Here is a 13,275-nt window from a genome sequence, read left to right as displayed (position 1 = left end):
TACAAATATTACGCTAGATGCATGCTAGATGGCAGTAGTGAGCAATGCCTTCTGGTCGAGAAGTTCTCGATCTATAGTTATACACGATGGCAATGTTACTAGTCAAGAAGGCTTTGTTGATTCAGTTTCATTTTTATTATTAACACAGTTGAATTCCACTTCAATTATCCGAATCCCAGTAATCAACGTCACTTGACAGATGATTTTCAATAAATCTTAATATTAAACAATCTCTGATACGTGACTATCCATAATATCATATAGCAGAAGCTATAACATAATCTAACTAATATACACAAGTGTTAGAAAAGTTTTAATTAACGACGATGACATAAACAATAAACATGAATAATTTTAAAAAGAGTAATTATTGAATGTACAATTTTAAAATTTGAATGTGGTTGGTGGTTCAATTGATGTTATATTGGACGTGTGCGTAATAGAAGTGGAACTCGTTGATTTAGGCCTACATGGTGTATTCAACTTATTTAGGATTTCCGAATGGTGCTCTTCATTTATTTGTAAATCGGATTTCAGAAGATGCATAGGTATGATCAGTGATTTTTATTAATGCTTGTTCTTGAATGCCAATGCGAGTCATATTTGAAACTGCTGTGCATCGACTGGAGTGGTTTGTAATTTTATATATATATATATATATATATATATATATATATATATATATTTATTTTGACGTCCAGACCAACGCAGTTTCAAATGTTGGCAAACAAAGAAACAAATGCTAGGGACGCGATGAAATTAAACAAATGCTAGGGACGCGATAAAATTGTGCGATAAGCAGCCATGATTGGTTGAAATACGTCCTTTCGTACCGTTTTATTGGTCAAAAGTAGTATGACGTAGTAAGAGTGTAATAGTCACCATAATCATCTTCATCACCATCGTTGTCATCTTCATCACCACCTTCATCGTGACGATTGTCATGAACTTACAGGTGTCTAGTGTGTTAAGCTCTCATCCTTTTCTGTAATTACCAATTTATTCTTCATGTAAGACGGGCGCCTAAATTTATTTTTGTGATTTATAACTTAACGTCCTTGATAATATGGTCATCTATTCTGTTCAAATAACTTATATGCAATTAATTTTTACCATTAACATTAATTATTTCAATGATACTAAATATTCTAAATTTTTCTCCCATGACCACATTATCTCTTTTTATCACACAGTGTTAAGTTCACCATACAGAATGTCTGAAACATCTTGAATCAAGATAATATAGATCATAAAGCAATCTAAACTGAATATTTTGAGTGGGGTAGTCAGTGGTCGGAAATACCTATTTAAAGCTCCACGAGATTTCGAAGAAGAAATGTCTGTTGGGGAACGTTTTTGTAAGGTGCTTTGGTTTTCGAAACACATAACTACCTGCCGTGTCGACGTTTGGTTGCGCTAGCTTGCAAAACAATATCACAATCTTCGTAGGTAACGTGGATTCAATGGCTAGCATGGGATGTGCTTGACCATCGAGGACGAATTCTATATTAGGAACTAGTTCTACAGGTCTAAGTTTGGTGAAATGTTTCTTACTCACCCGCAAATGGTCCGCCTATGATCAGCAAGACGAACGCTGTGAACATGGATATGAAGAGGAGAGCGATGAAGCCGATGATGACCAGAAGAAGCACAATCACAACAAACACGAACTGGATCAAGATGTAGGGCAGCATGAATGTTGGTTTCTCCTGCAAAGCAATGTCGAGGGATTAAACGACGGGGCTGCTACTCTGTGGCATTGGATATGTTTCAGAACTCGACTTTTTTATACAGCTTGCTGAACCAAAAGAAAATCATGCGTCTTATGTCTTGCAGTTGTGGGGCAAAACTTTGGTGGCAGTATTCAGAATATACAGTATTTTTTGCATATTATGTAGAGCGAAGAATTAACGAACATGATCTTGAAATGTGATTCTTTGAAAAAAAAAAAATAAATAAATTGCCAACCTCCAATTTTTTCGGATATTAATTATGTTATGATTAATATTAAAGAGGGAAAGAAACATTGGCTGGGCCACTGATTAAGAAGTATCTGGGTACTGAAGATGCACTGGAAGGAATGGTGAACGGGAAAAAAGTTCGGGGCAGAAGAAGATATGAGATGATAAACAACATTAAAAATATGTGGATCGTATGCGGGTAATAAACGGAAAGAGGAAAATTGGGAAGATTGGAAAATACTGAGTTACAGTGACCTTGAGAAGAAAACTATGAATGAACGGAAAAAATGGTAAGAAAGTAAATACACTCGGATGATGCCTATTTAATGATATGCCAACGGATCCCCAGGTCAGATGCTTGGGTAAATAGTTATCATTTCGTCTTAGAGAGTATTGGAAGCAGGGTTCAGCCGTATGTATCTTTGGCTTTTATGACTAGATGCGAATGGTATTCTAGATCTTGTTTGATAATTCTGAACGAACTTAAACATTGTTGCAGTAATAGCGATAAAAAAATTTCTCTTAGTTCCTGAGGTCGAATACTTTCTTTCTCACCAAGTATTGATACCCGTTCCGGGATCCGTGGTGGGATAAAAATGTTAGAATTTAACATGTTCAGTGTAACAACACTCCGAGCCACAGCCGAATTCTAATATTGTTACTAGTTAAACCATGAAGCAATGTAACTTATGTGACCATGTCGAATGACGCCAGTTGACCTTGCTACGGGCATGGAAGCGTCGAAGTTGCGTATAAAATTAGCCATGCCGCGAGTCCTCTGTCAGTAATATCTCGGCATCGATACCAGCTACAGATCTGTGCGACTTCTACTTTCATTTTTATTCGTTAGTTATGCAATATTAAAGTGATAATAGACAAACCATTTTATGATGAGCTTTTGTTTAATCAGAAACCATTTATTTAATAAGGACGAAATGTTGCGAAGTTAGGAACTGCGTATGTGAAAAGTTATAATTAGGGAGCGGATGTTGATGAAAAATCATCTTATTTTTCACATTAGGACGATGCCTATTAATATAGAAATCCTTTCTATGTTAATATCAACGTAAAAAAGTAATTTCTTATATTCCATTTTTTGCATTTTTGACAGTTTTGAACTAATAGGTCATTTTTTATATTTTTTTCAGCATTTTTTGGTCATTTTTAATACTTTGAAGAACTTTTAGATCATTTGGAATGCATTTTACTTTCTTCTTTACCGATAGATCTGTTAAATCATTTTCTAACCAAATAGGTCAGTAGTAATTGGCTATTGAATAAGTGAATAACAGTGAAGTTTGAGTTTTATAATTTGGAACAGACTCTAAAGTCCATCCTCATTCCACTGAAGGCTTCACTTCACACAACGGAAGTAATATAAAATGCTTTACAGCAGCTTAGTTTAAGTGACGACTTCGACCGCTACTGTTCTTTTGTCGGTACGAGGGTGTCTTCAGAATTTGTGTTTGGAAGAGGGGAAACTTTCACTATGCTCTGGACAGGACGTTGTGTCCTCAACATGGTTCGGAAGGGATATCTACTGTAGTAGACAGTATTTTTAACACAAAGATTGCAAGAATGCACGCTGCGCCCACAATTTGTTTCGTCATTCATACTCCCTCATCTGAAAGATCTGGTAAGAAAGGTGAAGCACGGAAGGAGGAGGAGACAGAGAATGAAGGCACTGATATGGACCACCCCTGATTGAAACACATTGTAAACCTCCATTAAAATCTATAGTTTTCCCTTAAAACCTTCATTTTGTTGCATGTTCTTTTCCTTTATCTTAGCCAAATTCCAGGAAGTTGCCTCCTCTCTCCGAGGCAGTCATTGAAACAAGATGACTAATTTTTAAGAAATTGTGGTGGGAGTACGGTGAAAAATATTTAAATGTCATTGTCTTTTAATTTTATGTCATTTTATCCATTAGTTTAAGGGCATTTTAATGATCGTTTTAAGTAGATTTTTAGGTCATCAACATCCGCCCCCTAGTTACGATCATAGATATAAATATGGGCTTTGCATTTTGAGCAGAAAATTTAAATCGGAAGTGAAATTGATGAGAAGATAAAACATCTTGTACATACTCTTCGAAGACAAACTTTAACATCAATGTTTACTAAACATCGAAACTTTGGCGCCAATATCCACTAACTTACTAGTATGTATATTTTGTACTCACCGTCCAAGCGCCGTATAGGAGGCTGGCATTGACTGCAACATGAATCAAACCCAGCAACACCCGAGTAATGAGTGTCTCTCTGCTGTCTGTAACCGAAATACATGTATAGTGTACATGGTGTTATAGGAGGAATGGTAAATATTTGGTACGTTGTAAAATATATAATTCTGAATTTTCTATTATCAATGAACTACTTTCTTATCAACTCTGTGTGAGACAAGTGGCCAACAGGCTTGGTGTTCACGTAACTTGTTTTTGTCAGCCCCAGACTCCTTGCAAGGACGCTTATTCGCGTACCTTTTAAATTTTTCCCCTCCCATTTCCCCATTGACATTGGCTTTGAGTACTTAGGCCTACTTATCAATGAATGCTGAGATGCAGCTGTTTGAATATGGCGATACGCATAATATAGCTCGCGCACAGATCTGATGGGACGCAACACACTGTAAATAAGTTGTCAGGAATGTAGAACATTGAGACAGATGTGACCGAGCAGTTATAATTTCAAGTAATTATTATCTGTTAGAACTGTTGCTAAGAATTTCACACTTATTCACACATGCCGAGCATGCTGATATGGATTCGTTTATACTTTTTACAATCAAAGTACTGTTGTTGCTTGTAGAGAATACGGTAGGCGGTATAAAATGACCTTACATTTCTGAAAATCTGATATTAAAATTTAAAAAAAATGACCATGAATTTAATAATAAAATACAAACAAAATAGTATACGTCCATCTGTGGAAAATCCTCGTATAATGTCACCAAAGTCAATCATTCCAATATTTTAATCCTATTCCGAAGTACACATCAGTCAAAATTTTGTACACATCAGTCAAAATTTTGTGAAATAATTAAAACTTAGATTTAATACTAACAATAACAAATTATTTATTTGAAGGCAGCTTATATGCAATAAAAGATAATTTTTACCAGGGATATATACAAAATTAAAAAAATTTCAGGAGCCAGGCCTTTATTTTCAGGAGCCACCACATTTTGTCCACACATGCAATGAGAAAACTATTCCAGCTAAGATAAAGATACTCTTACTGAAACATATTAAACAATATTAAATATCAATGCAATGCAAACATAGGCTCTCAGAGACGCTTTGTGCTCTCCATTAAAGCTATGTAGTCACAATGTCTTGAGATGCACAACAAATTGTAGAGGTCTAACAATATTACTTTAAAAAGCACATTCGATTTTCTTCCTACAACCGCTGTTGTTAACATTATGCAACTTATTAGTCGTAGTGACATAAAAGAAATGTCTTAATAAGAACTTTGAACTCAATAAACAAATTAGGCGCCATATAAAATTTTTAGTCGCCCTGGCTACCTGGAACCCGAAATTTGTCGACCCTCTGATTTTTATAATAAGTGAAACGTATGTAGATACTTCAGATTTAAAGGTTGGCATTAGAAAATAAAAACATAAATGTCAGCACACGTCTAAAATAAAACAAATTATGAGTGCATGCTTTTCGATTCTTTACACATTACAATGACTATAAACATTTTAAATGTTTCAAATGAAAAATTTCTCCTTGCCTCTGACAAAATACGTTTTATTCTTTCCTATTGAAGTGCTCGGTACCAAATTCTTCTATTGAAGCACTCATTTGTAAACGCCTAGCTCTGTTTTGTTTTCGCATCTTCACTGAACAGCAAACCTGAACTATGTACTACGCGACCAAGGCGGGGCCCGTCGTGGCAGAATGAGGAACTCCGTGCTCGCTGCGTATGTTTACTGCTGTAGAGCCGTCACATCCAATGCCTAGCGTTTCAATCTGGTCACAATGCCGCTTTGTAGGAAGACGTGTATTTCGTAGCCAAGCGCGAAGCATTATTTATAAGGCCATGAAGTTTTGTGATGAAGAAAAGAAAACTGGTTTATTCTTACCTCTATCGAAGACAACAGAGCGTGCTGCAACTATTGTGAAGGTAAATAAGGAAACAGTAGGATTAGAAAGGAAGGTAAAGAATGTGAGGACAGGGGTGTAGAAATATCGACACCAAACAAAGCTAGACGACCTCCTGCAAATAAGGTTTAATTAGACGACATGGGAAAAATGTGTCGTAAGAAGAGAAGTTCATAAATATTATAGTCTCTACAAAGAGCTTCCAACAATAGGAAAGTCGCATAAATTTTGTAAAAGAGAGATAGGTTTCAAAGGTGCAAGGAAACTTTACTAAAACTCATACTGTCCATGGGGTTTGGATTCGAAAAATGTAAAGATAAAAGGAAATATCTAATAGAACGCTCTGATATAGTAGCCCGTTATTTACCTGGACGAAACATCGTTCCATATCCATTACAATGTCCACAAACGTTGGTAAGACGTAAACGTATCAGGAGTTTACACAAATAGCAGTGCAGGTCAACGACTTATAGTAGCCCATGGTGGTGGTACTGATGGTTTTATACTGGGTGCTTTCCCCATATATGATGTCCGGAGTCCGGCCACTTTAAAATGCTAAGGTAAGAAATGTATATCAAATGCAATATTGTATAAAATACAGCACCTACTTTAGTTTACCTTACTTTCGATTCATGTTCCCTCCTTTACGAACACCGATGTTGTGGTGTGTTTTCTGAATAGATTCCTATGTGTGTAAGCATATGATAAAATAAAACTAAACAATAAAGCTATCTATGTATACGAACATATAACATACAGCGTGTTAATAATAATGAAACAAGAGCGCAGTTCAGCATGTGCTTCATTTTGCATCTGATGCGGACTTTACAAGACGGCCTGTGTTGGGAAGCGAATCGCAGCGCCACCAAACAAAACTGTTCCTGCCTTGGTCGCGTAGTAAGTAGGATGGTGCTGCCGAGCAATACTCCATACATAATACACCGTTGCGAGTTGCTTGCAGACTCTACTAATCACAGATCTACATGGACTGTTTTAACAAGATCCTTCTTGTATAAATATTTAAATCACCGAAATAAAGAAGCATCAAGACAGGGACCCACAGCTTTATTTCGTTTCCGAAGGAAAACATGCTAATGATTTTATCGCCCATTGATATCCATCGCCTTCTTCCGTGTTTGAACCTATTAGCCTTTAGCGGTCAGAGTAATGACAGCAAGACCACAGAGGACTAGTATCGTCACTTGCTAGGCCACGACAACATATTGCAAACCGATGTGTGCTCATGGAACTTACGAAATATGACAACGCCATTTTAAAATGTTTCCTTTTTGGCTGATTTTCAACTCGTATAATTTAGTTGTGTTTAATATAAAACTGTACATTTTGGTATGGTTTTGGTTACAGTGTCATGGTTGCACATTGTGATATCCCATTTTAGACGTCTGTCTAGGGATGCTCAAGCCCATGCTGTTGTTAGCCATTCAGAACGAATGCATCTATTTATTATCTGACATTAGTACTGTTGGTAGAATATCGACGCTAAACGAATTTGTAGGTAGTAAAAATATTTGATGACCTGTTAGCAGAAACAAGGATGAACTACGTTCTGCTATACTCCATTTGTGTGCTTTTACTTTGTTTATAATGTGATTTTTATTTTTATTTCTATTATTGTAGACTACTTGTATTTCTGGTGGTGTGGAAGAGAAGGCCTGATGATCTTAACTACCTCAGAATAAATAAATAAATAAATAAAGTAAATAAATAAATGAACGAATAAATCAATAAAATAAAAAAATAAATAAAATAAAAAAATAAATAAATAAAATAAGAAATAAATGAATAAATAAATAAATAAAATAAAGTAATAAATAAATAAATAAAAAATAAATAAATAAAATAAGAAATAAATAAATAAAATAAAATAAAAAATAAATATATATAGAATATAAATAAATAAATAAAACAATAATAAATAAGTAAATAGGTAAGCAAACAAATAAATAAAGAAACAAACAAAGAAACACACAGACAGACTCCTGCTCCAAAGTCGTTTCTTTTCCACCACGAAACCCACGAAATGTAACAGAAATGGAAGCATGGTCTTAATGGCATGAAGTTATTACTAAATCTGTGAGCTATATTCACCTGCTAGGTGCAGGTACTGGTCGTTCTCGAAGTCCGGTTCGAAGTAGTCGCCCTTTTGATATTCTCTGCCGATGTTTTCACTGTCACTTTCTCCTGCTTCTTCCCCGCTTCCTCCTTCGGTGCCGTCACTATTTGCTCCAGAGTCACTCCCACCGTTATCATCACTTACTGCATCATTTTCCTTATTGGTGTCGCCTTCTTCTAATGTTCCGAAAACATCCTCAGTTGAACGAGTTCCACCCAGTGGCTTGTTTTCATCCATGTCTGTTGGCACATAATCTGCATTTCCCCCCTCATCAATATCCAATTTCATTTTCTGGAGTTCCTCGTTGAGTTTCTTTGAATATTCTTCTTGCGCCATTCGGCGAGAGTTGTACAGTTGTACAGCGTCTTGCAGGTTATCTTTGTAGTAGTACAGGCGAGCCGCAGAATCCATCACTTGGAGGATCCCTCCAAACTGTGAAGAATAATTTGTTAATGACTCTCACGCACTTGACATATAGGACTTACTTATAACAATATGCTTTCTTTGCCATGTTACGAACAATTTCACTTTTAATAACTTATTTTTTTAGAACATGCTCTCCAAAACAGTCTGAAAACTTGAGCTTTTAGTGAACTTTTGAAGAAAAGAATTGGTTCAATATGACATTTTCTTTTGCTTTTAAATAATGTAATTATTCCATTTTAAATTACTTATATAATAACAAAATGCAGAGAGCTTTTATTGTACACCACGTACTGTACCTAAAGAACTTTAACGGATTCGAATAAGGCGCAGATACGTCCGCTAAAATTTCGCTTTTCGTACTTGATACATAATATGTTATTATTGAATTACTCTTCGAAAAACATTAAAACATGAAATTGTTGTGTACCCAAATCAGGCGGAAATTGATTACACCTTATATAACTCGTGCAAAAATATAAACAAAACTTAACATAATATACGAATCTGCGAGGGTGGTATAAAATAATCATTTCTTGACGTATATGATATAGCATTAGTACATACCACAAATGTTGAATGGAAATAGAAAAAGCAATTAGCAGTGCTACTATCAGGCACTACATCTCACTTGACGATATGTGTCAGAGGAAGAACAATTTATTGTTTGTATGCATCTGAAGTCTCACTAGTGTAATATGGTAGCTAGTCGTCGACGATGTGTGCAATGGAGGGGGAAAGGAACTGGTCACCTTACCCCGTTATCTCCTGGCCTAATTGCCTAATAAGTAGTGTCTTCTTGGTATAACTTGTGAGGTTCAGACCTATCTTCGGACAACTGACTAAACAGCAAACAATTAGAAGTGAAAAGAAAATGATTTACATTTATCCGTTTCTGAAATAAACATAAACGCCCAGAGATATCTTCTCTTTCACTAGGAAATGTTTTGTAGTGGAAGGATACATTTTCTAGAATTAGTGTTTTTATTTCTAAAGCTACTTAATGGAATTTAATGAAATAATAATTGCTGTTAATTTCGTGCAAAAATAAACCTAACTCGATATACATTCATGATGATGATGATGATTATAATGATGATGATATGAAGATTATGTCGTTCATGACTATGATGATGCCACTCTCGACGATTACGTTAACAGTTGGATAATTATTGCTTCGCATGAACTCCGTTACTTGTTCTATAGAATATCTTAATGATAGAACAGTTCGTCTATTTCATGCTGTAAATATATTGTAAAATGACTTGGTGAAACAATTGGTATCGGTAGTATATGGGTTCCTCTGTTATCCGACGCTTTTTGCTGTTTTTCTTCCAGATCTCTCTACGTGTTCATTCCCTAGAATCAAACAGGCTTCTTTCGTCCATACGTCCAATCTCCTTTTATTGTCCTGCTCCCTCCACATCGATCAGACCCATGTCAAGCTTAAGTGAATAAGGGTTTCTATTCCCGAGCTTTTACGGAGTGGATCTCTGATCTTTCACGCCAGGAAATGGTTAACTGAAATGTAATCCTTGCTTTCGGTTACGTTTTCATTATTCATTTCAAACTCAAAATCGTAAGTTTCCTTGACTACTTGCCCGGCGTTGTATTCAGATCTCGCTTGGAATATTTTAATTATACAGTGGAAGCCTATAGTTCGACTGCTTACGTAGGAGAATTAGACACACTCCTATACGGGCACTAAGAAATGGGTATGTCATTTGAATGGAAATTAGTTCTGTGTCTGGTAGTGATACTTTTGTTAAAGGAAAAGAGCATATTTTATTGATTAGGACATCCATATTTATTTACTGATTTTAAATTAATGAACTATTCTTTTTCTTTTTGAGAATTTTGCCGTTTGTGAGACGGAACTGTCGAAACCCACTGTGGTACTAGAAGCGCATACACAAGTCTTGGGGCGGGCAGGAAATGCAAGTATAGTACTGTATTCGTTGAAGGATAACCAATAAGATTTTGTATTCATTTCACCTGCCACACCCACTACCCTTATTGGACTGAACTTTCAGTTCTGTTCAGTCGAACTTAGAAGAGTCCACTGTTTTCCTAGTCATACTTTCTTTTTTTTTTTTCAGTTCAGTTAGTTTTGTTTTCCGAAAATAATTGTGCATATTCTGTTTGATTCTTGGACCAAGGTAATATCACAAAAGTGAAAATGAGGGTAGCAGTGACAAAGAAAGCTTTTAATAGGAAAAGTAGCATTTTTTGCGGATCTATAGAAAAAGAACTAAAGAAGAGGCTATTGAAGTGATTTGTGTGGAGTGAGGCATTTTATGGATGCAAAAGCATGTACATTATGACGAAGTGACGGGAAACGAATGGAAATGTTTGAAATATTGATATGGAGATGTAGGCCTTTGTAACGTGTAAAATGGGCATAAAAATAAATGAAGCTGTGTTGGAAAGAGTGGGTAAGGAAAGAATAATGCTAAAATTGGTCACGAATAGAAAAATAAATTGGCTGGGTCACTGGGTGAGAAGAAACTGCCTACTGAAAGATACAATGGAAGGAATAGCGAATGGGGAAAATCTTCTTAGCAGAAAAATATATCAGATGAGAGGCGACATTAAAGACGATGGCGGTAAATAGGGAATAACAATAATAATAATAATAACAATACTAATAATAATAATAATAATAATAGTAATAGTAATAATAATATTACTTACTTACAAATGGTTTTTAAGGAACCCGCATGTTCACTACCGCCCTCACATAAGCCCGCCATCGGTCCCTATTCTGTGCAAGTCTCTATCATCATATCCCACCTCCCTCAAATCCATTTTAATATCCTGCCATCTACGTCTCTGCCTCTCCAAAGGTCTTTTTCCCCTCCGGCCTCCCAACTAACACTCTATATGCATTTTTAGATTCGCCCATACGTGCTACATGCCCTGTCTGGATTTAATGTTCCTAAATATGTCAGGTGAAGAATACAATGTGTGCAGTTCTTCGTTGTGTAACTTTCTCCATTCTCCTGTAACTTCATCCATCTTAGCCCCAAATACTTTCCTAAGAACTTTATTCTCAAACACCCTTGATCTCTGTTCCTCTCTCAAAGTGAGAGTCCAAGTTTCACAACCATATAGAACAATCGGTCATATATCTGTATTATAAGTTCTACCTTTCAGATTTTTTGACAGCAGACTAGATGACAAAAGCTTCTCAACCTAATAATAACAGGCATTTCCCATATTTATTCTGCGTTTAATTTCCTCCCGAGTGTCATTGATATTTATTATTGTTGTTCCAAGATATTTGAATTTTTCCACCTCTTCGAAGGATAAGTCTCCAATTTTAATGTTTCCATTTCGTACAGTATTCTGGTCACGAGACATAATCATATACTTTGTCTTTTCGGGATTTACTTCCAAACCTATCGCTTTACTTGCTTCAAGTAAAATTTCTGTGTTTTCCCCTGATCGTTTGTGGATATTCTCCTAACATTCACGTCATCCGCATAGACAAGAAGCTGATGTAACCCGTTCAATTCCAAACCCTGTCTGTTATCCTGAACAATATTATTATTATTATTATTGTTATTATTATTATTATTATTATTATTTATTCTAGCGAAGATTGGAGAATGATTGGTTTGCAGTGAACGACATGCCCATGGGAGAAAGCTATGGATGAATGTAATATCGCAACTGTCTTGTATTCATTTTATTGTATTTACTGTGTATGGGTCAATTAAATAGCTTAAGGTGGTAATTGAAAGAATTAAGAATTATTGAGTAGGCAACTCTCCAGACCCTGGCTGCCATCTTTCAAGCAAGTTGTACCTAACGGAGGATTAAAATAGCTCTGAACACTTCATTCCAAATCAGTTCATTGTCTACGCGTATATTTGTTTCAACATCACGTACCGAGCACATTAAGCCAGTTTAGTTACTTTCCGAAAATTTTAACGATTTGTGGAACTTCTATTATTTTCATAATTTGAGCATTAAACATTGCTACAGCGAAACAGAATCTGTAGACACGTACCTGTGTCATAGGATATTTGGGCAAATAAATGACTGGTGATTTTTACTGAATTCTCGCCTTCACCTCTCTTCCGAAGAAAGCCATGATAAATTTTATTGTAATCTCGGTTGCCAACATCAGAGTTTAATATAAAGCATGGTAAGTACAGAGTGGTACGTATAGAACTAACATATTTCCTTCTTTAATTTATTTCAACAAGAATGATGCTCACCACAATTTGTTGTACCATAAATGTAGAGAATTTTTGGGAGATTATTAACCTCTATAGAAAAAGGTGAAAGTATCCTCCCTCCTGCTCAAAGCACAACTTAACTGGCCTCTCGTTGGAGGACACTATTGTCAACCATTGAACCTGTGTGAAATGTTCTGCCTTAAATCGTCCAAAGTCGAAGTGCGTGTAGCGTATTTAAGTAACCCATAGGAAGAAGTCTGGTGTTAAGTCCGGAGATCTCAATGGCCACATGTTCCTGGAATTTATTCGATAGTCAAGTAAACTTTCAATTAGCGCCATGGATTCATTTGATGTACGGCATTTGGCGCCGTCTTGTTAAAAATATCCGAAATCCACATGTCATTCACGAAACATCTATGCCCTCAAGATTTCGTGGGAAATCTCCGTACAGAGAATAGT

General features: G+C 35.8%; 1 protein-coding gene across 4 annotated transcripts in view; it reads right to left on the bottom strand.

Moving 5' to 3' along the window:
- The window catches only part of LOC138697913 (uncharacterized), a 37,204-nt gene that overhangs the window by 14,140 nt on the left and 9,789 nt on the right, over nt 1-13,275 (bottom strand). For all 4 annotated transcript variants that reach the window (XM_069823507.1, XM_069823506.1, XM_069823508.1 and 1 more), the window contains exons 3-5: nt 8,182-8,638; nt 4,144-4,229; nt 1,559-1,709 (exon numbers count right to left, since the gene is read on the bottom strand). In XM_069823507.1, coding sequence (XP_069679608.1) covers nt 1,559-1,709; nt 4,144-4,229; nt 8,182-8,638 — 694 coding nt within the window. The remainder of the gene's footprint in view (nt 1-1,558; nt 1,710-4,143; nt 4,230-8,181; nt 8,639-13,275) is intronic.

This window comes from Periplaneta americana, chromosome 4, assembly GCF_040183065.1.
Source record: "Periplaneta americana isolate PAMFEO1 chromosome 4, P.americana_PAMFEO1_priV1, whole genome shotgun sequence".
Classification (NCBI taxonomy): Eukaryota; Metazoa; Arthropoda; class Insecta; order Blattodea; family Blattidae; genus Periplaneta; species Periplaneta americana.
This window is presented reverse-complemented; position numbering and strand designations above follow the sequence as displayed.